Genomic DNA, 24,767 nt, shown 5'->3' with positions numbered 1-24,767 from the left:
AAATTTGAGCATCTACTTTTTATATCTGGCAGGATTCTAGGTGGGAGCCATTATATAGTCCCTCTTTGTGAGAAAATTACAGTCACAATTAAATAACTAATTGTAATTAAATAAATGTTTAGTCAATGCCTCTGTTACAGGCCATATTCAGTGCTAGAAGCAGCGAGAGACATCCAGACACACGTAAGATGTGGTTCCCACCTCTAGTTGTGTTGCCCTCAACCTAGCGAGGGAGGCAGCCCTGTAAGTATATTTGGCAAATATATAGCAGTGGCATAAACTATTGCAGTGGTAGCACAGAGAAAGATCCGTAAGTTCTACCTGTTGAGTGTCAGGTTTGCAGGGAGTAATTCGAGAAGACGTAGCACATGAGTTATGCCTTAAGGAGAAGTAGAGTTTTGCAAGGAGAAAAAGAAAAAGAACATTTCAGGCAACTGCAAGTTCATGGGTATAGATGGAGAGGTGCAGAAGAGCAGGATGTGTTTAGACAATTATGAGTGGTTATCCAGTATGTCTAAATGCTGTGCATTTATTGTGGTACAATAATAGAACAGATGCCCCGATCTCTACAATTTCTGATTGGTGAAAAGCATGGCTAGGTGTGGAGTTGATGGTGGCACCAAACATTGGTGAATGAGCAGAAATATTTTGGACCTGGCTGTGGGGAGCGTTTGTGTTATAACAATGAAAAATAACATTGGGAAGGGAGTGACCACACCTTAGGGAACTCTGAAAGGCCAGTTGAGGCATTTTGAGAATCATTGAAGGTTTTTCAGCAAAGGAGTGAAATCATGAAAATGGTGGTTTAAAAAAAAATCCTCTAGAACCCATCTAAAACTGTGTATGGATGTGAGTGTGTGCAAGGCAGGAGAGGAGGCAGCTGGGAGGAAAAGGGGCAGTGCGTATACCCTGGAGGAAGTAGGCAAAATAGAATCTAGTGTATTAATATATGGAGGTGAAGACAGTGAGGGAGGTGGGGCCTTGGCTTTTGGTGGCAGCAGCGAGAAAGAGAAGCGATCAATGCAATACGGGTGTGGGAAAGAGAGAAATCAAAGTAGAATCCAAGCTTAAGTGACTCTTGGTGATTTTGACAGAAACAGGACAATATAAATGGAGAGGAATTTGCTGATACTTCAGTGAGAGTTGGTGAACTAGGTAGAACTATCCATTGGGCCATTCACAATGTGGAGCCAGCTTACCAATAGACAGAACTGGAGAAGAGATTTTGCAGCCAAGTGTTTGGACATGAGAGTTAAAATGACACCAAAGGAGTTTTCTCTAAACGAGAGAGAGTGAGAACAGGCAGGGATTGGAAACTTTGAGAGGAAAAGGGCCATGGGTTGAGAAGGTGTGATTAGGAAGAAAGGGAGGTTTCATGGCAGCCAAGGGAAGATGGGTTATTAGTGGAGAAATGTCATCAAGGGTGCCAGGAGGAGGAGAAGGAGAGGAGGTAATTGGAGGCTCTTAGCTTTAGAACAAAGGGGACTGTAACGACATTGGAGGGAGCTATTTCCCTGTAATGTGAGAACAAAGGGAACCTATATGCATCCAGGAAGGCAAAGAGGATGGCAGATACAGACTTAGTGAGGAAAAGATCTAAAAGCAGCATTAGGGTTAAGTGTAACACACTCTCCCCACCCACCTCCTAATACTCAGGACAAAGAGGATGGAGCCAGTGGAGGTCAAAGGCTCTGAAGAGGAAGAGGGGTGATAAGCAAGAGCTCGCAAACTAGGAAGGGATGAGATCTAAGGCACAGAGGATGCTTTGTCTTTGAAAGAAGTTGAAATAGTTATGTCTTCTTCAGAACCTGGAGGAAAGGAAAGGAGATGGATAAGGAGACAAGTTTTGGAGATGCGGTGTGTGGTAAGGAATGAGGGAGCTCATGCTGTGTGGTGGCAGTGGGGGTAGGTGGGGGTGTTGTGATTATCTAGCTGTGAAGGAGAGCATGGTTGGGATGGGGGCTTGGTGAGGAGAACACCTGAAAAAGGTCCTGGACGAATCATGTTTGGGAAAATCATGGAGAAGTAGGCGGTTGAACTGAGGTGGCATAGCTAAGGATTTGTAGTGGTTCAGGTCTCTTTAACTCTTAGCATTTCCTTACAGTGTGCTTTAGATTTCCTATAGTTTCAGATTTCCATTTTCCTTCCCAGAACCAAAATTAAAAACTCAAAAACAAAGATAGATCTGGTGGTGGCTGATGAAGAATCTATAAGAGTTGCAAAAAGAGAACATACATTTTGTATGTACACCAGGAAATGTCCAGCTTATTTAAAGTCTGGTATGATTGTGGTGACATTCTCTTATTTGGGGGAAACCAGCAGGTTAAAATCAGAGAATTCTCTTGGTTTCTTGATCAATGAAATAAAAATTATTATTTGTTTTTCCTCAGATGATTTACAGTGTTATAAGCTAGAAAGTACTTAAGTTTGTCAGGGGCTTGAAGCTCTTAAGTAGAGCACTGTGTAAGCACTCTAACATGACAGTTGAGTACTATAACATGAGCACCAACAAGACAATTGCCAATAGGAGACAGTCGTTTAACTATTTGCCTGACTGATGGAAGGCCTTCATTTTACCCTTTGTAAGAATTTGAGATTATCTGACCTTGGAGTCCTGAACTCCTCAGGGAATGGCCATGGATCTAGAAAGATCTGGGGTACAAGTTAGGCTATGAGTTCTAACATCGGGGCTTTCAAGTTGTCACCTGAGTTCCGTGTTCCATAGTAATTTTGATTCTTGAATAATCTTCCTACTAGGCCAGAAGGTCCTTGAAAGCACGTCTGGGGCCCTCATCCATTTTGTGCCCTCCTCAGAGCCCTGTGCGCATAGGACCTTGAGTGTTGTAGATACTTAGTAAATATTAATAGCGTTGAACTTAACATAGATGAACTTGTTTGAACATAGGCACTTAGAACAGTTTTATTTTTGCACGTATTATATTGCAACTAATTTTATATGCCGATGTCTCAATTGAGAGAAAAAAGAAAACAGAAAATCTCCGCTTGTTTAATTCATATTACAAATGTCCTTAGCAAATTAGTAATCAGTTAGAATCATTCTCTTCTTCTATTAATTAGTTATTGAGCTAAAGATTAGCAATAGCTAGTCAATTCCACTGAAAGAGACAGTAGCACCTTTATTAAGTAGAAATTAGGAACCATTTATGTAGCCTAAGAAAAGCATGTCTTTGAGATTTTTCCAGCTAGTTTGTTGAGTATTTTCCTTTAAAAAAGGCCTAAGATGTTTAAGTCCCATAAAATCAGAGAGAATTGCCAGTGGAAAAGAATGAATTATGGGTTGTTTCCTTAACTTTTCTTCAATAGGTTAATTAATTAATTAATTAATACACATTGATTGCCAACTGGCAAAGGTAGAATGTTCTCAAACAGTAATGTTAAATTTCTGAAATGTGATTTTTTTCTATCGTGAGCTGAATTCACCTCTGAAATTATAACTTTAGATTAAAATAAAGAATAAAACTAGAGATATTATTAGATATAAGTAGCTTTCACCTATACAGAAAGTTATGGAATACTTGAAATCATCAGTGATGTCAAGTCTGATAAAGCGTTGTTGGAAACCAGAAGGGACCATAGCGTTCAGATGCCGAGGTGGAGACTGCAGTAGGGTAAAGGTGGATAACGCTCACTTTTTCCATGGAACATAACGGGTCCTATGAGCTTTTATTGTCAAAATGCAGAGTTGTCGAGATTCAAGTTGCTTTATGGTAAATATATATGTTTTTATGGATCTTAATATGATGGAAAAAGGAAGTTGATAATAAGGGGAAAATACACCTAAGAAAATCAGTACTGTGGTATTATCACGATGCCGGCTGGTCCACTGAGCTTACGGGGCTGGAAGCGTTTTCCTTCCAAGCCTTGTTTTATTAGGAGTTAACAGGTTGGCTCGAATATCTTGCTCTAGGCAGAGACTTTGCAAGCAAGTTCTCAACGCAGAGACAGATTCTCTTTAACAAATTGAAAGAAAAAAATCTTTAGGTTTCATAGTCCTAAAAGACTTAGCTTTTCTTTTTTTCCTTTTGCCCTTCAGCCCTTTCAGGCTCCTAATATTTTCTTTAATTATATTTAGTGAACTCTTCTGGTAATAGTTTTTTTTTCCAATGGTGTGGGATTTATATCTGATATATATGGAATATTAGCTTTAGCTCTTGAAATCATCTGTCTGTGTTTGTGTTAACAGAAAGTGTTTTTTATATAACAAATTGACTTTGTACCTACAGTTATTGACTAGGAGAGAATAAGTCAGAAGTATTTTCAGTGATTGGGCATATTTAATATCGGCAGATGGGATGCTGTCCTGGTTTGTCGAGGAAATTCGTGTTATGTTTACATTTTAAAAAATTTAACTTAGTGAAAGACTTTGGGTAGACAGTAAGGTTTTTAATGTTAATGTATAGTGTTAATGAATAGCCCAGATCAGAGGGAGGAGTCAAAATAATTACCAGGTTGAACCATATGAAACTGCTGTTTTTGTAGGTCAAAATTGTTGTATATCACAATCATATATGTTCAATCATATATAGTCAATCATATATGAATTTGTTGTGATTGCCCAAGATTATCAGGTTATTACCATGTTATGTGAATGTGCATACCCCACTTATTTCTTGTTGGTTGCCTGTTTCAAAGAAACTCTTCATATTTCCAGAGTTTATAAAAAGTACTTGCAAAAGCTCTCACTTGTGTGATTCACGTCTTTCATCAGTCAGGTGGGAATCCATGCTAATGACATTCATTTTGGGACAAAGCTTTTTTGGCCACAAGAAAAATACAAGAATGGGGGGATTCATTAAAATAAATATAATGAGTGTGAGTTTGTTTTACAGATACCCAGAATGAATTGCTAGCAAATGGCAAAATAGGAATTAAAAGGATCTATGTTTTATCATCAAATAGAAATGCATTTTAAAGCATAGGCAGATGTTCAGGCCCATCTATGTGTACCAAACAGTTAAATAGTCTGAAGCAAATCTGTAGGTGGAGTTTTTTGAAGCCAATATTATTCAGTACTGTATCTCTAGGGCCTGGCATCCTTCCTGGCACATAATAGTTGATTAATAAATATTCAAAGTAATTTAAAGAAGTAAACAAACAAATGTAAATAATCCTGTTTTACTGATTAGCTAATCCAATTGTTGAAGAATCCATGATTTCATCAATTTTTAGAGCTGACCAGCTTTTTCGGTCTCTCACCTCAGGAAGCTTTGCAGGGCATGTAGTGGAGGCATCAGCTTGAGCCCTCGCCATTCAGATAACTCATCTCTCCATCACGTTGCCCCTGCATGGACATGCCTCATGCGTGCGTGCACACACCCCCAAATAGAAAGCAGGACTTCTCTGTAGGAAGGTTGATTAGTCCTGACTCAAACCCTAAAATTAGTAGTAACTACCTGCCCCGGATTGGGCAGTGTAGCATAAGCAGTGGAACAAAGGCTGTAAGATCCTGAAGATATAGGTTTGAATTCTGATTCTTCCTTTAATAGGTTTGTGACATTATTTTTCTGAGCTTCGGCTTCTTCTTCAGTAAAGTGGGCATAATAATATCTATTCATACAATTGTTGTGGGAATTAAATGACAGTGATGTGTACAGGGTGTAGTCCACTGCCCCAGCTACTATATCACTAGTCGGGTTGATGTTACCTGTGATGCCAACACGTTTTAAAAGAGGTATATTACCAATACAGACATGAAAATTTCTATACTTATAATAAAGACGTTTTTCTCTAAAGGGAATCCATTAGAAAGTACTTGTGAAACATTCAGGCCCTGAGAACTTGACTTTGATCTATGCAGAGAAAGAGGAAAAATCCTGGTTTTTACCAGCTATGTGGTTTGTTTATTATGCATGTGAGGTTAGAGCCAGCAGCCCTAATCGTTTTGAATATTCCTAAATATTTATCTACATTTGGACATCGGTTTGACCTTGAACTAGTTATCTGCCTTCTCTGATATTAAACAGGGTCATTGTGTTTAAAATTGGGCTCCAGGCTTTTGGGGCTAGCTAGGGGTAGGGAAGCAAGGAAGTTGTTGGCGGAGATTTGGAAAGCCAGGGCAATGAGATGCTCGAGCATATCTTTTCTGTATCTCAAAGATTCGGGTACGTATTAGAAATTGTCTATTTGATTGACGGTTTTTCTGCTGAGAGTGCCAAAGTCAGGCCTATGTGTTACCTTTCTAGGACCACTTCCAGAGAACTTTCTGAGGCTGACAGACTCACAGAGAAATTCTGCCATCCTTTTCTTTCTCTTTTTATTTGGCTTATATTCTTCTATCCAAGGTTTCCAGGAGAGGTTCTGGGGAATACTAGAGTGTTATCTTATTAAGGAATCCATTAGCACTCATTCATGCTAATCTGTTTACATTGCATAAGCATTTTAAAGGTTTAAGGAAAAATCCATAGGCCAGAAATTCCAGAAATTTCTCAGGGCAAAGCCTTTTACCCATTGCTTTGCTTTCCACTCATTATAACTATGGACAAACCCCAGGGGTTATTTCACAAAAGCAACTGTGTTAAGGTTTGCATTGAAACACTAGATTTAGAGTTCTGGAAAAATGATCAGTCTTTTCAAGCGGTATTGATAGATAAACTCGCAAGAGCAAGACTAGAACTACTGCTGTTGCCGCTGCACATGTAAACTACTGTTATTGTGAACACGTCAACTACTGTTATTGCTCCAATGGGGAGTTTCCTAATGAGGGATGCCGTAGGAAAGTCTTAAATTCTTGCCAAAGAGTCAAAAAGCAGAAGCAAGTATTCTGAGAAAGGGAATCCTTTTGAAAATCCTAGCAGCAATACTCTTTAAGATGCTATTGGGTAAGTAACCTGGAAGGTTGCCTTAAAACCAGTTTGTAGGCAATCCCAAGATCACCCAGTTAGTCAGAACTCAGACTGTAAAAATCCCATGTGTTCTTTCTGCCTCTCCTGTGCCATCTTGCTCTGATTGCCAGGTATCTGTGCCAATCAGACGCTTCTCCTTTTGCTCATAAATCTTCCTCAGAAAGTATACTTTGGGGCACTTAGTCACGGGAGTATATTTTGAGCACTGAAATTTTACTGAGTTTACTTTCCATAGCATCTATAGCAAATAGCCATAATAACAATAATGAAATCTAACTGAGGGAAGCACTAAAATGAAGAGGAAAAATTATTGGTGTTTGTTGTTTTAAGTTAGGACATGCCTCCTCATTCCCTGGAAAAAAGAAGCAAGCTATTAAACATCTCCTTTTTTAAAATACTGTAGGATACTTTCCTTCTTTCTTTTGGTTGATGTAAAAGTAAAGTATACACTTAAAGAAAGCATATTTTATTCGTTAAGGATTTTTTTCACTTTTTATTCATAATAATTTTTGAAACTTAAAACTAAATTTGTGTAGCATTCTTGTGAATTTAATTGCAAGAGTTATGAGATTATGTCATTTTATTTCCCAAATATTCTTCTGCCTTCTAATTTGAAGGTCAGAATATGAACTAGTAAGCCTTATTTGGAAAAACTGAATAGCAGCATATTCCTGCATAGACCAGGAGGCATGCAATTCTATATTGATAATGAATTCTTTTAAACTGCACGGATTTATTTTAAAAAGTGATATGATATAACGTGGCATAGCTAATTGAACCAAAAGAAAAGAGTGCAATTCCTTAGATGACCTTTGGGAAATAGCAGACATTGATCTGAATGTCCTAATCAGGAAATTTTGAAATGGGAGCCTAATCTGTTAATCATAATTATATAGATATTTTCTGAAATTTACAGTAGCACTTTCACAAAGATCTTCGCATAGATACTGAACATCTAAATTTTACTGTTAGAATTCTGAGATAATAATATTTTCCCTATGGCAAGACTGAGGTCCAGGGAGTCTCCAACTTGCTCAAGGAAGCCCCACAGCTAATAAGAGGCAGAACGTCAATTTGAATGCAGTCATGGGTCACTTAACAAAGAGGACAAATTCTGAGAAATGCGTCATTAGGTGATTTTGTCATCATGCAAACATCATAGCGTGCACTTACACAAACCTAGGTGGGATCTCCTACTACACACCTGTGCTCTATGGTACTAATCTTATGGCACCACCATTATATATGTGATCCATCGTTGACTGAAACGTTGTTATGCGGCACATGACTGTACAGCTTTCTAATACCAGGTCCAATCAATGCTTCTTCGATATAACATGTTCATCAACAAAAACTAAAGATGTATCGTAGAGAAAATTTTAAAAAATGCTTAGGTACATTTATAATATACATTATAATATACATTCATAGGAAGATTGAATCCTTAATGTTGTTAGGCATTAGAGAGAAAAAAACAGAATAGAACAGTTCTAAGTGTCTGGAACATTCTCAAAAGACATCAACATAAAAGCAAAGACAGTATAGAACAGTGATAAACTTCAGCATAAAGAATCACCCCGCAGCTCTAAATACCTGGTGTAATCTCAAAAGACAATAAATAAAAGCAAGATGATATAGACTTAACTCTAAAACGTTAGTGTACCTAAGACTCGTTGGAATTTTAGTGTACATAGGAACTCTTAAGAGATTCTGATTTGGAGAAATTTGTCTTTCTAACAGTCTTCCAGGTGATATGGATATTGATGGTCCAAGGACCATACTTTGAGTATTTCTGACATAAACACAGACCTGAAGTGTACCGTGTATGTCCAGCCATCTCTATCTGTACCCGTGCGCGTGCACACACACGCACACAGACAAGGTGAATACGATAGCAATGGTAAATACTGCACAGTGCCAGGGACTGTTGACATATAATAACTCATTTAATCTGTGCAATAATCCTTCATGGAACGCATAATTATTGGCCCACATTAAATATATGAGGAAACTAAGGCACTGGGAAGGTAAGTAACCTACCCAAGGTCACACATCTACCACGTGACAGAGCTGAGATTGAAACGCCAGCAGTCTGGCTTAGAAATCTCTCCTTGCAACAAGTATACTGTACGTCTTTCCCAACAGTTGAAAAGCTATTTACCCAAATTGCAGTAAAGAAATGACAGTACAAAAACTAGGCACCAGATAGGAATATAAGACAAGATTTATATATATATATTTGGGTATTGAAAATGTTCTTGCAACCACCTAATATATATATCTCAAGGATTTGCGATTATTAAAATAAATACTTGACTTTCTGAATGTGGTAAAATTGCTTGAGATAAAATGAGATTTTTGAACCAAGTATCTTTTCATTGTAATCCAGATAAATCCCTGGGGAGGAATGTAGCCTTCCCATCTGTGAAGAGCCCACCACAGCCACCGGTCATGGGCATTGAATAGCTAATGGTTCTGGGGTGCTCTTGGTTAGAACATCAGCTCTGTGAACTTGGGGAGGCTTCAGGGGCCTCTGGAATTCTAACACAGGCCTGCAAAGGCCTCTCCTACTTTGGAGTTAAATGGAATCCCAGAAGCTCAGAAGCTGGTTAGATAATGGTTTTCCATTCCTTGCAGTTTTTTTCACGGAGGCTGGTACATTGTGATGCATTCTGATGTTATTATTATAAGACTGGCAGGAGAAAAAATGAAAAAGTTTTTCAAATTTGGCGAAATCCATTCAAACCATTACTGAAACCATACCCTGCCTTGGTCAGTGAAGGTGCAGCCTGTTGATGAGCATTTGATTTTTTCTTTTTTAAAGGTTGGCACCTGAGCTAACATCTGTTGCCAATCTTCCTTTTTTCTTTTCCTTTTTCTTCTTCTCCCCAAAGCCCCCCAGTACATAGTTGTATATTCTAGTTGTGAGTGCCTCTGGTTGTGCTGTGTGGGACACTGCCTCAGCGTGGCCTGATGAGCGGTGCAGTGTCCACGCCCAGGATCCGAACCGGTGAAATCCTGGGCCGCTGAAGCAGAGTGCGGGAACTGAAACACTCAGCCATGGGGCTGGCCCCAAGCATTTGATTTTTAAGCATTCTTAAAGTCAGGATGAGGATTTTTTTTTTCTTCCTTCATTCTTGGGAGTAGATAACTTGGCTTTTACTGGTAAAGATGTCAGGGACTGAAAAACATTAACAAAGATTTTTTGCTTGACCAAACTTAAGTCAGGCTCCTGAACCTTCTCCTAGGCCCATCTATTCACTTACTTGTAAAATCCAGTTTTAGCAAGAACCCTGCTAAGTCAGTTTAACCAGACCCCCAGTCTCAATATCTGATCACCCTCGATATCTGATCGGGTTCCTCATCTTCCACCTCCCCCAGGTGATGTCTGAGTGCCCTGGTCTGTCTTCAGCAAAGAATCCTGTTAGGTCGGTTTAGCCAGAATCCCCCTAGCTCCTGATGTTTCCTCTTAGTAATTTTCCACCCACTGTCCGCCACCTGCTCCTTGGCTATAAATTCCCACTTGCCTGTGCTGTATTCAGAGTTGAGCCCCGTCTCTCTCCCCCACTATAAAACCCCATTGCAATGGCCCTTATACCTATTGTGAAGGTCCTGGATAAGGTCTGCCTTACTTCCTTTAACAAGTGTTGTTGAATATTTTTTTTTCTTTAACAACATAAGGAGTGTCTGTAGTCTCATAGGCAAAATTTTGAGATTGGCAGCCCATGGGCAGGATCTGTTTTGCAGAAATGTTTTGTTTGGTGTTTATTGTGTTTTGAAAATGGAATTAGTTGCCAACACTTAAAACTTATGAGCTATCATGTAATAATCCAGATTTTTCATTTTCTTGAAAAAAAAATGTGAAGAAATGATAGTACGAGAAACACAAAAACTAGTTGCTTCCTTAGGACTGGGCAGGCTTTCCCTCACCCCCAGCACCTCTGCGGCAGCTTCTCTGCCTGGATGTGTGGGCATTTGTACCTGCAGTGCCTTCACTGGGGTTTACTAAGGAGTTGGAGCTTCCTGGTGTCACCACGTGTCTCTAAGTGTACCTCCACAGTCACTGTTCTTAACGCTATGAATTTATAAGGATCTAGGAACTCATAAGAAAAGGGAGAATTCTTATGTATAATCGTAAAGGAATATTGGCTGGCATTATTCGGATTCTTACTCCACCATCTCATATAGGTTTCACGGAGCTCTGACATTTGTGCTTAATTGTGTGCATGATTACAACTAGATCTGTGAATGGAGTGTATTTTTTATTAATGACGTGATTTAGATATATCTCAAGAAAGTAAATCACTCAAATGTAATTAAATCACTAAAAAATGAAAATACTGAAATTTTGGAAAATTAGCTTTATGGCCAAAGAATGCATGCTGTAAGAGGATGATTCTATGTTTTTTAAAGTAGAAAAAAATAGATAAAACTTTTGCTTCTTGAGTACCTGAAAACGTAATTTAATCTTTGAATTTGTCTTTATTTTAGCTGAATTAAAAAGCGAATAAAGAAACAAAAGTAAACCAAGTGTCCACCTGAGACCAAATATTTCTGCCTATAAAACATGGCTTGACTCTGGAAACAGTCCATGGTCATTTTACTTCTTCTTGCAATAAGGAAATTATAATAGTAATTCCTGTTCCATGGAAACTGTTAGATTACCTTATTTGAAGGCTCTTAACCATTTGCTTGGTTTGATTTCAAGATTGTGTACCTTAAAGTTTAACTAATACAATGACTGAAAAATGTTTGCATTTAGAAGATGAGATTAAATTTGTTCACCTTGAACCTTATGAAGGAAAGGTGACACACTAAATGAATTGCATTGAAAGGATTAAGCTAGAAATTGAACCCCTTAAAGAAATTTGAGGTAAACTTTTGACTTATTTGGGGGTTCATAGGAAAGTTAAGCAATCATTCAGCTTTTTAAAAAGCAGGAAAAAGTACTGTATATGTCTGAACTTAAGGTGATCCCAAGAAATAGGTGTTTATCTATTTTCCCAATGATAAGTTGTAAATGTATAAAACCTTTAGACATATAGATAAAGTGGTCAAATATCTGCTTAGATTTTTAATATATTTACTTCCATGTATGTATTTTAAAATTTCACAAATTATTCATTTAGAAATATGACTTTTCCCCACCCTTACAGTTCACTGATTGATTTTTTTTTTTTTAAGATTTTATTTTTTCCTTTTTCTCCCCAAAGCCCCCCGGTACATAGTTGTGTATTCTTCGTTGTGGGTTCCTCTAGTTGTGGCATGTGGGACGCTGCCTCAGCGTGGTCTGACGAGCAGTGCCATGTCCGCGCCCAGGATTCGAACCGACGAAACACTGGGCTGCCTGCAGCGGAGCGCGCGAACTTAACCACTCGGCCACGGGGCCAGCCCCGTTCATTGATTGATTTTGTTCAAATTCTTCACGTGTGATTTGGCACTGGTATCTTTGTCATTACTAAATCCTCTGTTTTGAGTCATTTCACCCAGTTTTCCAGCACACATCATGTCTCCTAAATTTTTTTGAGACTCGGTACTTTTTTTTCTTATTGAAGTATAGTTGCCATACAATATTGTATTAGTTTCATTTACACATCATAATGATTTGATGTTTATATACATTACAAAATGATCACCCTGATAAGACTAGTAACTGTCACATTCAATGTTCGTACAGTATTGTTGACTGTATTCCCTATGCTTTATATTACATCCCCATGACTTATTGGTTTTATGGCTGGAAGTTTGTACTTCTTAATCCCCTTCACCTATTTCATCTTTCCCCCCAGCATCTCCCCTCTGGAGACTACCAATTAGTTCTCTGTATCTATCAGTCTGTTTCTCTTTTGTTTTGTTTGATTGTTTGTTTTGATTTTTTACATTCCACTTATAAGTGAAATCATATGATAATCTTCTTTCTTTGTCTTTACTTATTTCACTTAGCATAATGTGCTTTAGATTCATTCCTGTTGTTGCAAATGGCAGGAGTTCGTTCTTTTTTATGGCTGAGTAATATTTCATTGTGTATATCTACCGCATCTTCTTTATCCATTCATCTACCAGTGGACACTTTAGGTTGACTTCATATCTTGGCTGTTGTATATAATACTGCAATAAACATAGGGATGCATGTGTCTTTTCAAATTACTGTTTTAGTTTTCTTCAGATAAATACCCAGAAGTGGAATTGCTGGATCATATGATAGTTCTGTTTTTGAGGAACCCCTGTACTGTTTTCCATAGTGTTTGCACCAATTTACATTCCCACCAACAGTGCATGAGAGTTGCCTTTTCTCCACATCCTCACCAACACCAACACTTGTTATTTGTTATCTTTTTGATAATAGCCATTCTGCCAGGTATGAGATGGTACTTCATTGTGGTTTTGATTTGCATTTCCCTGATGATTAGTGATGCTGAGCATCTTTTCATGTGTCTCCTGGCCATCTCTTTGTCTTCTTTGGAAAGAAGTCTGTTCAGGTCCTCTGCCCATTTTAAATTGGGTTGTTCGTTTTTTTGATATTGAGTTGTATGAGTTCTGTATATATTTTGGATATTAACCCCTTATCAGATGTATTATTTGCAAATATATTTTCCCTTTAAATAGGTTGCCTTTTTGTTTAGTGGATTTTGTTTTTTTTCTGTGCAAAAGCCTGATTTCAACTATACTACAAAACTATAGTAGTTAAAACAGTATGGTATGGGCACAAAAACAGATGCATAGATCAGTGGGACAGAATAGGAAGCCCAGAAATAAACCCACACATATATGGTCAATTAATCTATGAAAAAGGAGGCAAAAATACACAATGGAAAAAGAGCAGTCTCTTTAATAAGTGGTATTGGGAAAACTGGACAAGTACATGCAAAACAATGAAATTGGAGCACTTTCTCAGACCATATACAAAAATCAACTCAAAATGGATTAAAGACTTAAATATAAGACCTGAAACTATAAAACACCTAGAAGAGAACCATAGGTAGTAACGTCTTGGACATCGGTCTTAGCAATACTTTTTTGGATACGTCTCCTCATGCAAGGGCAACAAAAACAAAAATACACAAATGAGACAGTACTTTTTTGATTCAAATATGGTTCTGTCAATGTAAAGTATATGCAAAACTACAAACACTATTTCCATATTGGGGAGCAATTATTTTAAAATTTGTCCTATGGATGAGTTCTTTTGATCTCCAGCACGTAACCTCCCAAAGTAGTGCTCTTTAAAGTTATCTTAATAAGGTTTTGCATAATCATATCTAACATTTACAATTGTAAGAAATAATTACTAAATTTGTTTGGAATTTTTGTTTTAAAAAACAGATTTTTTTAGATTATCTCTGTAAGTATTTAAAACTAGTAATGATGGAAGTTGTTTCAGCCTAATGTGTTTTCTCCAAACAAGCCTTTGTTTTATACGGTAAAGTAATACAAAGATTTAGGTGAAGATTTGACTATGAAGTGACTCCTTCTTTCCTGAGAAATATTCTTGGGGGAAGAAAAAAATCTGCCTCATGTTTGAACATATAGGATATTCACTTTCTTTTTCCTCTCCCTTTCAGGGTTATTCCTTCAATCTTTGCTAGAATGCAATGGAATGTAATAAAGTAGATAACCTGGAGAGGGAGAGCATCTTATTTAATAGGAGGTCAAGGCAAATGTTACTGATTTTGTGAGCTTTTTTCTTATCCTGGTGCATATTACGATCATTAAAATATCCATTTCTAAAAGAAATGTTCTTATAAAGAAGAAAGCAAGTGAGTAGGTAAAAGGATATACTATGTGGTAGACATTTTCTATGAATGTTTCCATAGTTGTATAATAGTATTTATGTGAGGTTTTTATTAGCAGGTAGCAGTTAATTTGGCAGGAGATGTTGTCCTTGTCATTTCCTGTTAACCGTGAACTACACCATTAACCACAAACTGCAGAAGATGAGAACAGCTGGTGTTTTTATAGCAGAGGGTGATGAGGGAGATGATAGAGATTGGGAATATCAGAGGATTTAGAGTTTGTAATGGTTAGCGGTTTCTGTCTTGGCTATTCAATAAAATGCCTACTTTTAGGAATTTAAGACTGAAGTGGCAAATAATTTTTGCTTTCATATCACCTATGAAAGAATCTATTATTGTAATATTTTACAAGATCATTTTATGCTGAGGCTTCCAGCTAGGTGTGAAAAAATGTCTATGTCATTAATATACAAAAACCATGATAATTCAGTACTACATATATTAGCAACGAATTATACCAATAAAAATGAATTATCATTTTTATCTCAACAGTGGAAAGAGTGGAACGAGAAAACCTTTCAGACTATTGTGTTCTGGGCCAGCGTCCAATGCATTTACCAAATATGAACCAGCTGGCATCCCTGGGGAAAACCAACGAACAGTCTCCTCACAGCCAAATCCACCACAGTACTCCAATCCGAAACCAAGTGCCCGCGTTACAGCCCATCATGAGCCCTGGTCTTCTTTCTCCCCAGCTTAGTCCACAACTTGTCAGGCAGCAAATAGCTATGGCCCATCTGATAAACCAACAGATTGCTGTTAGCCGGCTCCTGGCTCACCAGCATCCTCAAGCCATCAACCAGCAGTTCCTGAACCATCCGCCCATTCCCAGAGCAGTTAAGCCGGAGCCAACCAACTCTTCTGTGGAAGTCTCTCCAGATATCTACCAGCAAGTCAGAGACGAGCTGAAGAGGGCCAGCGTATCCCAAGCTGTCTTTGCAAGAGTAGCATTCAACCGCACACAGGTACAATTAGCGTTAAGCCTGATAATTGGTGGTTAAGAATAATACTAGGGACAGGATTGTGACACATATTAAATCCTTTTTATCTCTTAAGAAATTTTTATGGATCTCAGAGCACATAGAATTAGATTACTTAATAATCCTTAGTTCATGAAATACTATCACCATTGATCCATGCATGACCATAATTAATTAATTGAAAACCCACCACCCAACTCAAGACCCAAAATGTAACCAGTGACTTGGCTCTGTCCATGTGCTCCTCTCCTCTCTCATCTTCTCGATCTGCCTTACCCTAGATGTAACTTTGATCTTGAATTTTGTGGTTATCATTGCCTTGTTTTTTAAAAATTAGTTCTAAAACTATTTATTCATGCCCAATCTATTATTTACCTTGTTTTTGAACTTTATAAAAAGAGTATCATTATATGTTATAATTTCAATAATTTTTTTATATGCTCTTGAAAATATACATTATATTTAAGATATTGATAAAGTGGTAATAGATAGTTTACTTATACAGTCCTGTGCCGCATAAAGACGTATGGTCAACGACGTTATGGTCAACAGCAAACCACGCATACAGTGGTGGTCCCTTAGGATTAGTACCTGTAGCCTAGTTGTGTAGTAGGCTATACAATCTAGGTTTGTGTATATACACTCTGATGCTAGCACAATGACAGAATCTCCTAGTGACACATTTCTTAGAATGTATCCCCGTTGTTAAGCAACGCATGGCTGTATCTTTATTTTTGTAGGGGAATTATATGCCAATATAATATTAAAGATAAAAGAATAAATTATTTATGTATGTCTTATTTTATTGAGGGCTGCTTATAAGTAAGACATTCTTTTCCACCAGTGGTTCTTAAACTTTAGCTGCATCAGAATCATCTGGAACACTGTTAAAACACAGATTGCTGAGCTTCATTCCAGAAGTTCTGATTCAGTAGGTCTGAGGTGGTGCCCAGAAATTGGTACTTCTAACAAGGTCCTGGGTGATGCTGATGCTGCTAGTCTGGGGGCCATACTTTGGGAACCATTAATCTAGCCTGTATATGAGTAACAAAAAAGTAAAAGTGCTAATCTCAACAAGCTAACAACCTAGTAGTGAAAAAAATGTACCTAGATAACTAAAGGTGTGAAGTAAGGTGAATAGTGTAGGAGAGTGTAAGCAATTGTTGTAGTGGCTGTTCCTGAGGAGTCGGGGCTAAGGAATACTTACAGTAGAATGAATATGGTGAGTATTTAGGAAGACAGTGGGTTTAAGTTCAGCCACCCTACTATGTGCAAGTCAGGAAGCTAAGCTCTGTGCAGATGCAAAGATGAAAACGATCATGGGCCAGCACATATGTAAACAACTGACTTGAGTATTAGGTTGCTGGATAAATAAAATTTAACAGGCAAAGATGGAGAAGAAGGGTATTTTTGGCTAAAAGAATTCATGAGACAAGTGTTGAGTTAGAAAAATGCAGGAATAGCTGGTAGTTGACAGTAAAGCTAGATAATGAAACTTAGGGAGAGAAAAAGATCAAAAAAGTCTTAGGGACACTCTAAGAACTTTAAACTTTATTTAATAGGCGCTGGAAACCACTGAAGGTTTCATGTGGGAATATGCTTTGACCCAATAATCAGAATTGGATCTTAGGAATATTTTTCCCCCCTTATGATAGCAAGAAGATAGGAATATCATTTAGAAGGCTGCCGTAAATGTCCAGCTGAAATGTGTAGTAATTCTGAAGTAGGCTGGTGGCAGTGGAGTAGAGGGTACAGAGTCAAGAAGCATCGTGGAAGTAAAGTTGATGGAAAGTGCAACCAGCTGAATGGGCAGGGAGGAAGGGAGTAAAGATAATGCCTGTGACTGAGCATAAAGCTGCGATTATTCAGAGACTCACGGAGGATGCTGAAAGAAATGGTTGGAGTCAGGTTTAGTGATTATTCTAGATTGGGCTGTCTTGACTTTGAAGTGCTGGCAGATTTCTTAAGTGAAGATGTGCAGCACTCATTGGAAACAGGAGTTTGGTGCTAAGAAGAGTTGTCAAGGCTAGAGAAAGAAATTAGAAGTTTATTCACAGAGCCTGAGATTTAAAGATTTGGGGGATGATGGGGAGAAACCATCACCACTGCTCCCACCAGGAAAAGAGACAGAAGAAATTGCAGGGAGATGGGGGCACGTGGAGATAGAAGAATAAGGAGATAGTAGTAAGGCCGTGGAGGACAGGGGCAGACTTGAGACTTGTCCATGTGTAGAAAGCGAAGATGTCTGGGAGGGAGACGCTCGAAACCATGCCGTGAAATTTGGCAATTGGTTGGGAGAGATCTTTGGCAAACTTAGAGTATAATTTCATTAGAGTGGTGAACACAGGAGCCAGAATTTAGGAGTTAAGGAGTGATTAACTGGTGAGAATATAGAAGCAGGCGCTGCACATTACTCTTTCCAAAATTTGGTGTTGAAAGGGAGGCCAGAAATGGGTTGACTGTTTGAATGTGATAGCAAGTCAATTCATGATAGAAGGATTTGTGAGGTAGTTGGGGCCTCAGCTGAAGTTAAGCTAGTGATGGAACCAACCACTGTGGTTTGGGAACAGGCTTCAGCAGCGCTGGAACTGCAGGAGTGGGAGCAGGGAAGAAACACAGTGGGATTGTTTGAGGTTTGGTGCTGACAGATTAGGTATGGCAGGAGACCAAGAGGGGTGAAGTCTCTTGCTCCCTTGACTCTTAGCTAATTTATACATTCTATTATTGACAGAGTCTGTTTACATCATTTGAAAATGAGTTTGGAGGTTCACAGAGGTCTGCACGTGTTCTAGACATCACTCCACTGCTTTTCTCATGTGACTCAAAGTACTCAGGCAGTATTTGTGCGCCCACTTTATCTGGACTGGGGTTATGAAACGCTCTGGTCCTTTTGAGCAAGTCCATTCCATACTATTGGAAAATGCAAAGTGGAAGGATGCATCTTTTAGTCTGTATTTTGCGGTGCTGTGTGTGTGTGTGTTCTTTCATCTATCATTCATGTGCATGAATAGGCATTTCATGGCTAGCCAACATTTTATTGCCTGGTTATATATATAGCTCCATTGGCTAAGAATAAAATTGAAAGCATGGTTGTATTACTTTGGATTTTAGAATCAAATACAGAATATATTTTATCCAAATAGCGTGACGCATGAGAGAAGACTCACAATGAGGCTAGACAAAAGACAGACCGTGTTGGTGTGAGGGAACGCTCTGCCAAGGCTCTAGACTCCTGGAGGTCTGTCTTCTCCTGCACAACTCTTTTGTCTATTTTTATGGATTAATGACTTTTCTTTGGCATTGCCGTCTTTCAAGTGCCAAGTTATAAAAGGTCTAATTGAAGCATGGAACACGTTTTATTATTTTCCTCCTGCCGTTAAATTTGTAAGATGGCTACACCCAGAAAGAAACATTCACTTTCAATCAACATGAGCTTGAGTTCGTGGGCCAGCCTTGAGGATATCAAATGGAAACTGCATAGGAATGTATGAGTATTTCCTTTTAAAATTCTGCTTTTAATTTGGGAAAGCTTTTCATCCCTCTGGGATCATAACCTGTTGTGTATAAAGCCCAGCCTAATCAAGGTAGATGGTATTGACAGAATGACATAGTTTGAACTTAAGCCGGAGGTCAGCAGGCAGATTGTTTTTGCTGTATATACTGTAGTCACTAACAGCAAGGCTGGACAGCTGGGTTTCACCAGCAGCATTGTTAAATGGAAAATGTGGTGTACTATGCCCCATGAAACCAACCATGGATTTTCCAAATGTTGAGGCTTTTTTGAGTGGAATCAGACGTTTATGGGTTATATAATAATTTGCCAGCTATAATAAACAAATATAAATTAACTTTATGGATAATAACATAAATGCATGTTAGTCTTTGGATAGAAAACAATCTCAACTTTTTTTTTTCCTCAAAGCAAATAGAGTTAGCACCATTCTCTTTTTTTGAGGAAGATTAGCCCGGGGCTAACATCCGCTGCCAATCCTCCTCTTTTTGCAGAAGAAGATTGGCCCTGAGCTAACATCTGTGCCCATCTTCCTCTATTTCGTATGTGGGATGCCTACCACAGCATGGCTTGACAAGCGGTGCATAGGTCCATGCCTGGGATCTGAACTAGAGAACCCTGGGCCACCAAAGGGGAGCGTGGGAACTTAACCGCTGAGCCACCGGACCGGCCCTAGAACCATTCATTTCTCACAGACACCTAAGGCCAATATCAGTCTTATACTCAGTTGCTTTCCTGATATGTAGCATATTCTCAGTCCATTGAATATATTCCAAAAATAGTTCATGATCTCTATTATTCACTTATTATCAAATTCAATAAAAAGCACTTGACATATTTTGTCATGTTACAGTTTGTGTTCCTGTATTTGTACTTGATTGGACCAAGAACAAATCTAGCAATTTGTGTGTGTGTGAGTGTGTGTGTATGTGTGTGTAAAACAGAATCACATGCACAACATTTGTCAATGAAGCTAGAGTTGTAAAAAAAAAAAGCCCATATCAGCCTAGTTTTTTGTGTTAAAGACTTCCAGATGAAAAACTCAAATTCATAATAAATAACATTTGAAAATGCCAGTTCTCCAAACAGAAACTATTAATTACCTTGTATATCTGATCCATTGGCACTATGTCATTTGGTGATGTTAAATAACATAATTAAGGGAATAGAGCTATTTTTCCAAGAGCTTACTTTTAATACATTTTTATTTTAATCACTATGTCTTTTAAAAACATAAAATGCATTTGTTTGATAAAATGATACCCTACCCACACTTCATGACGAAGTTGTAACTTCTACTGGAGTTAGAGATAGACAGTCTTTTGCCAATCGGGTCATCAATATTCAGTCAATCCTATGATACATTTCTAAGCATTTCTGTTACCTATGGTCATAAAGCGATGTGGTATTGTCAGTACACCAGGGGAAGCCAAGGCAGGTAACATGCCTGCTCTGCTTTTGATGCTCCACCTTGCCCCCTCCCCACCTCATGCTTTTACTTGTAAAATCTAGTATCTCCTGGTTGGCTTTTCATTCAAAGGACTTTCCTCAGGCTACTGGGCTTTGCTTTGCTCACACTGACAGAGAGCTGGAAATGCTTCACTGATGTCTGTTAACCCAGCTCCTTGCCTCCTGGAGTAGGGACAGCTCTGCCGTGTGACTTCCACTCCAGAGCTTTCTTTGCAGGATAAGCTGAGGCTGGGGCTTTGCTTGGGTTTCTTCCCTTCCCTGTCATGCTTCTCCCACTCCTTCACCAGTTTGCCCCGGAAGTACTTCCTTAATAAATCTTCATCTCAGGCTGTGCTTTTTATCCCAGGTTATCCATCAATGCTATTGCTAGCCTAGATGGCATTTGCTTATACCATGGGGTGGTAGTTTGAATAAAAGATCTCTTCAATTTTATGCCTACTCCCTTTACAAGTTTAAAGCAAGATGCTGTCATGGAAATAGTATAGAAATCTTTACTGTACTTCTTTCTTTAAAAATGCTACTATTGTTAATAAATCATAAGAAAGATGTTGTTAGAGGAATAGTATAGAATTGTACAAATTTTTTTACTGTATTATTGTCTTTTGAAAATATTATCACTATGCTTGTTTTAAAATGAGCCCCCTGAACTCAATGGTATGATATTGATATTGGCCAGATTTACTTGTGGATATTGAATGTGGGGAGAGAGAAAGAGAAAGGAAAGAGAGAGAGAGAATGAGACAAACAGACCTTGATTTGAGGCCCTATGAGGTCTCCCAAACTTGACTTCAATAGAAACCATCCTTACTGAGCCCCAACAGTGACTTACGTGGTTCTGGTGAGTTTCAGAGCAGCTTTGCTCCCTGGCCCTGGCTCTGTCAGTGAGGCAGATGGTATCTGGAGGAATAATAGTTTTGAGAAGTTATAGAACCAGTGCTCGGTCAGGTTTTTGTTTTTTTGCATATATGTTTTCCCTTGCTTATATTCTGAATTTATTTAGTGTTAGCATACTTTTACTTACTTGGCCTATGGACGTGAAATAAGTTACTTGGCTATTTACTAAGTTTACTTCTTTGCGTTTCGACAGTTTGATTATGAATCCTAACCTGAAACGTTCTTTTGCCCCTTGTCACTTTATGGACTTAAAAAATTAATCAGAGGCATATGATAGTACGAAAAGGTGTCTCACGGTATTTTAAAAGACTTAATATTACCAAGGGATACTTGTGCAATGTCCACTGACCTATAATAAGCATGGTTTCATAAAATATGTACAGCGAATCTTCCTTAATAGATAAACTATTCTCTAATTTATTTAAAAATCCAATGACCTACATATTCATATGTTCAGAATCCCCCATTTACTAACATCCATTCTCCTCTGAGACCTTCCGTCTCAGCAAATCTGTTAAATGAAGTAGAGGAAGCTTTGATCCAAACTAGGCTAAATCCATTGGAACGGATGCCCTGCCAGGTATGAATGGGAGCATTAGAATGCCCAAAAAGGGAAATTAGGTGCGAGCCTTGTCCCTTCTCTGCACCACTGTCCCCTCACCTTATGGTGGGGTTCAGGAAACATTCTTAAACAAGGATCAGCAATAAGAAGTTTGGCTACATTCATTATTTATGTAGTATACTTTTTTTTTTCCATCTAACAAATTATGCCATAACTCAGAAAGTTCATGTTCATTTTGTGTCTCAGGTAGCTCTCCTGAGCCAATTCTTAGCAACATGTTCTCTGTGGAAGCACAGATGTGTTTTGCAAAACGTGCTATTCTTCTGTAACAGTAGGTCTCTAATTTGGTGTCTTTCTCCTTCTTCAGTTTTGACGAAAAAGAGTTACCCAGTTTGCAACCTTTTGTCGAAACCCTTGCTTGAGAAAGCTGTTCATCCTGGTCTTGTCTGACAGAGAAGAGGATTCTAAAAATCCTTTGGGAACTCACTTGGTTGATTACTTTTTATTTTTTATGAGACTTTGCAAAAAAGTCTGCCGTTTACTCATGAAAGCCAAATCAGTTGAAGAAACTTAAGGCCAGGGTCATAAATATAATTTATGAAGTCACTCAGCAACTGGAGAATGTTTTCAACAGATTGGAAAATTAGATTGAATGATGTATCAGGAAAGTTGGCAGTAAGGTCAACAGCTAGAAATGTAAATGTCTTTGTGTGAAATGACATGGGTTTTGCTGTTATGCTTTTTTGGCACAGTGTTTATCATATATGCACACCCATATTATTAAGTTTAAAAATGTCTAAGGACTTGCTAAACATTATATTTTGAAGTGGTACAGTCAGGAAGAGATGTGTAGCAACAAAATGAAAACTTAACTGAAATATTTGGGAGTCCGAGCTTCAGTGTATTAGCAGTCAGTTTTTTGGGGCAGAAACTTCTCTTTTAAGTCCTTTGTTTGATTTATACATATGGTTAGCCAAAGACAGGCATGATTTAATTATACATACAATTTCTACTTGTAGAAAACTTGACCCCCAAGATATTCAGAATTCTTTTTCAGCCAACCTTTGGTCTCAGTTATCATTATTTCTCAGTATTCAACAGTGTTACAGGCACTCAGCAAGTCACACAGGAATAGAACACAATGTAAGTCCAGGGGTCTTGACTCCATGGTCCAGTGAGCTGGTTATAAAATGACAAGGAAATCTGTGAGAAAAAGGAAGTCCACCCACTGAAAGTTGGGCTATAAATATGAAATGCTGCAGATCAGGCATGAACATGTTATTGGGTTTTGAAGCAAATAATATATCCTCTTTTGATTTCAACATTAAATTAATAAAGTAGGAAAAGATGGCCCTGCTTGCTTCATAAAATAGGCATTCTTTCATTTCAGAATCACTGGCTTGAGTTCATAGATTTAAAGATTGTAATAATATTAATATCTCCCAGGATAGCAGTGTCTCAATGTTATTAGATGGCTTAAGGATGGTCCTTAAGATAGTGGTCTCACTTTAGCTCCTCCTGTACATAGAAAGACTATCATTAGTTAGCAACTTTTAGGCAATTTCAGCAAAAAAGCGTGGAGGAGATACTGGCTTTGTATATGCTCTGGGTAGAGAGAAGGTTGACTCAGCAGCTGTCAAACGTATATAACCCTCTCCCCATTTCTAAAGCCACTTGAAATAGAAAATTTTATGTAAAAGAAAATATGGAGACTTTTCCCCACTTCTTCACAAAACTCATCCCAAAGAATCAGAGGAAACAAACATGGTAGCACACTGTTCTATCTATTCCTTTCATCCGTGGCCAGTGTCCTTAAAAATTAGCTACTGAACTAATTTTAGAAAATTCAGACTTCTCCCCTTTTACTAAAAAGATTGGCTTTTGGTGATGGTTTTATAAGCTTTTGTCGTTATTGTCTAACAAGGAATGATCAGCTCATGTCACACAGATAAGAGGACTCCATCCTCAGGAAGGGTTTTCTTTCCCCTCCAGTGCGTCTCAGTAGAGACCTGTGCTTTTAGCGTGAAGGCCTATGGCTTTATTGTCTGACTGTCTCCCCAAACCCTGGGTGATGTTTATATTTAAAGTAAAATTTTTTAATTTAAAAAAATTAAAAAGTAAAGGAGACATACAATGAAACACTAGCTTTAGATCCTGTCATTTGTATACTCTTCACCATTGCTTATTTAAAGTAATAAAAGACAAGGAATGATCCTTTCCTGGCCACTGATTGAAATGATGACCGTTTGGCCTGGAGTTAAGTACGTGTTTGCTTAAATAAAGTGAGTTAAGTTTAAAGGCCAGAAATGCTGTGAGAAAAATATAACTGAATCAATTTGAAGTCAATTGGAAATTACAAGGTTATTTAAGCTCTATCTAATAGTTTTATGCCTAAAATTGTCACTATAGACTACAGCATTTACTTTCAAACTTCTCTGACTGCAAAACCCAACACCAAAAAGAAATACTTTCTACATCATGAGCTGGGACACACACACTCACACATGTGCACATGTGTTTGTATGTCTGCTTGCACATGTGTGTGTGTCTATCTTGAACTCTATCTCATTTCCACCTATATCTTTGTGTATATTTCTAAAACAAAGCCTTCCTGAAAGAAAAAAAAGGCTTCATGAAACAATACTTGTCCCACTTATGAAGCACTCTGGTGTTTTCTAATCTGTTTAATTGCAT

The 24,767-nt window shown here is 38.1% G+C and overlaps 1 protein-coding gene across 18 annotated transcripts in view; it reads left to right on the top strand.

Annotated features, from left to right (window-relative positions):
- Positions 1–24,767, top strand: part of SATB2 (SATB homeobox 2) — a 198,011-nt gene that overhangs the window by 109,083 nt on the left and 64,161 nt on the right. For all 18 annotated transcript variants that reach the window (XM_070580522.1, XM_070580513.1, XM_070580524.1 and 15 more), the window contains one exon: positions 15,149–15,621. In XM_070580522.1, coding sequence (XP_070436623.1) covers positions 15,149–15,621 — 473 coding nt within the window. The remainder of the gene's footprint in view (positions 1–15,148; positions 15,622–24,767) is intronic.

Source organism: Equus przewalskii, chromosome 17 (assembly GCF_037783145.1).
Source record: "Equus przewalskii isolate Varuska chromosome 17, EquPr2, whole genome shotgun sequence".
NCBI classification, from domain to species: Eukaryota; Metazoa; Chordata; class Mammalia; order Perissodactyla; family Equidae; genus Equus; species Equus przewalskii.
This window is presented reverse-complemented; position numbering and strand designations above follow the sequence as displayed.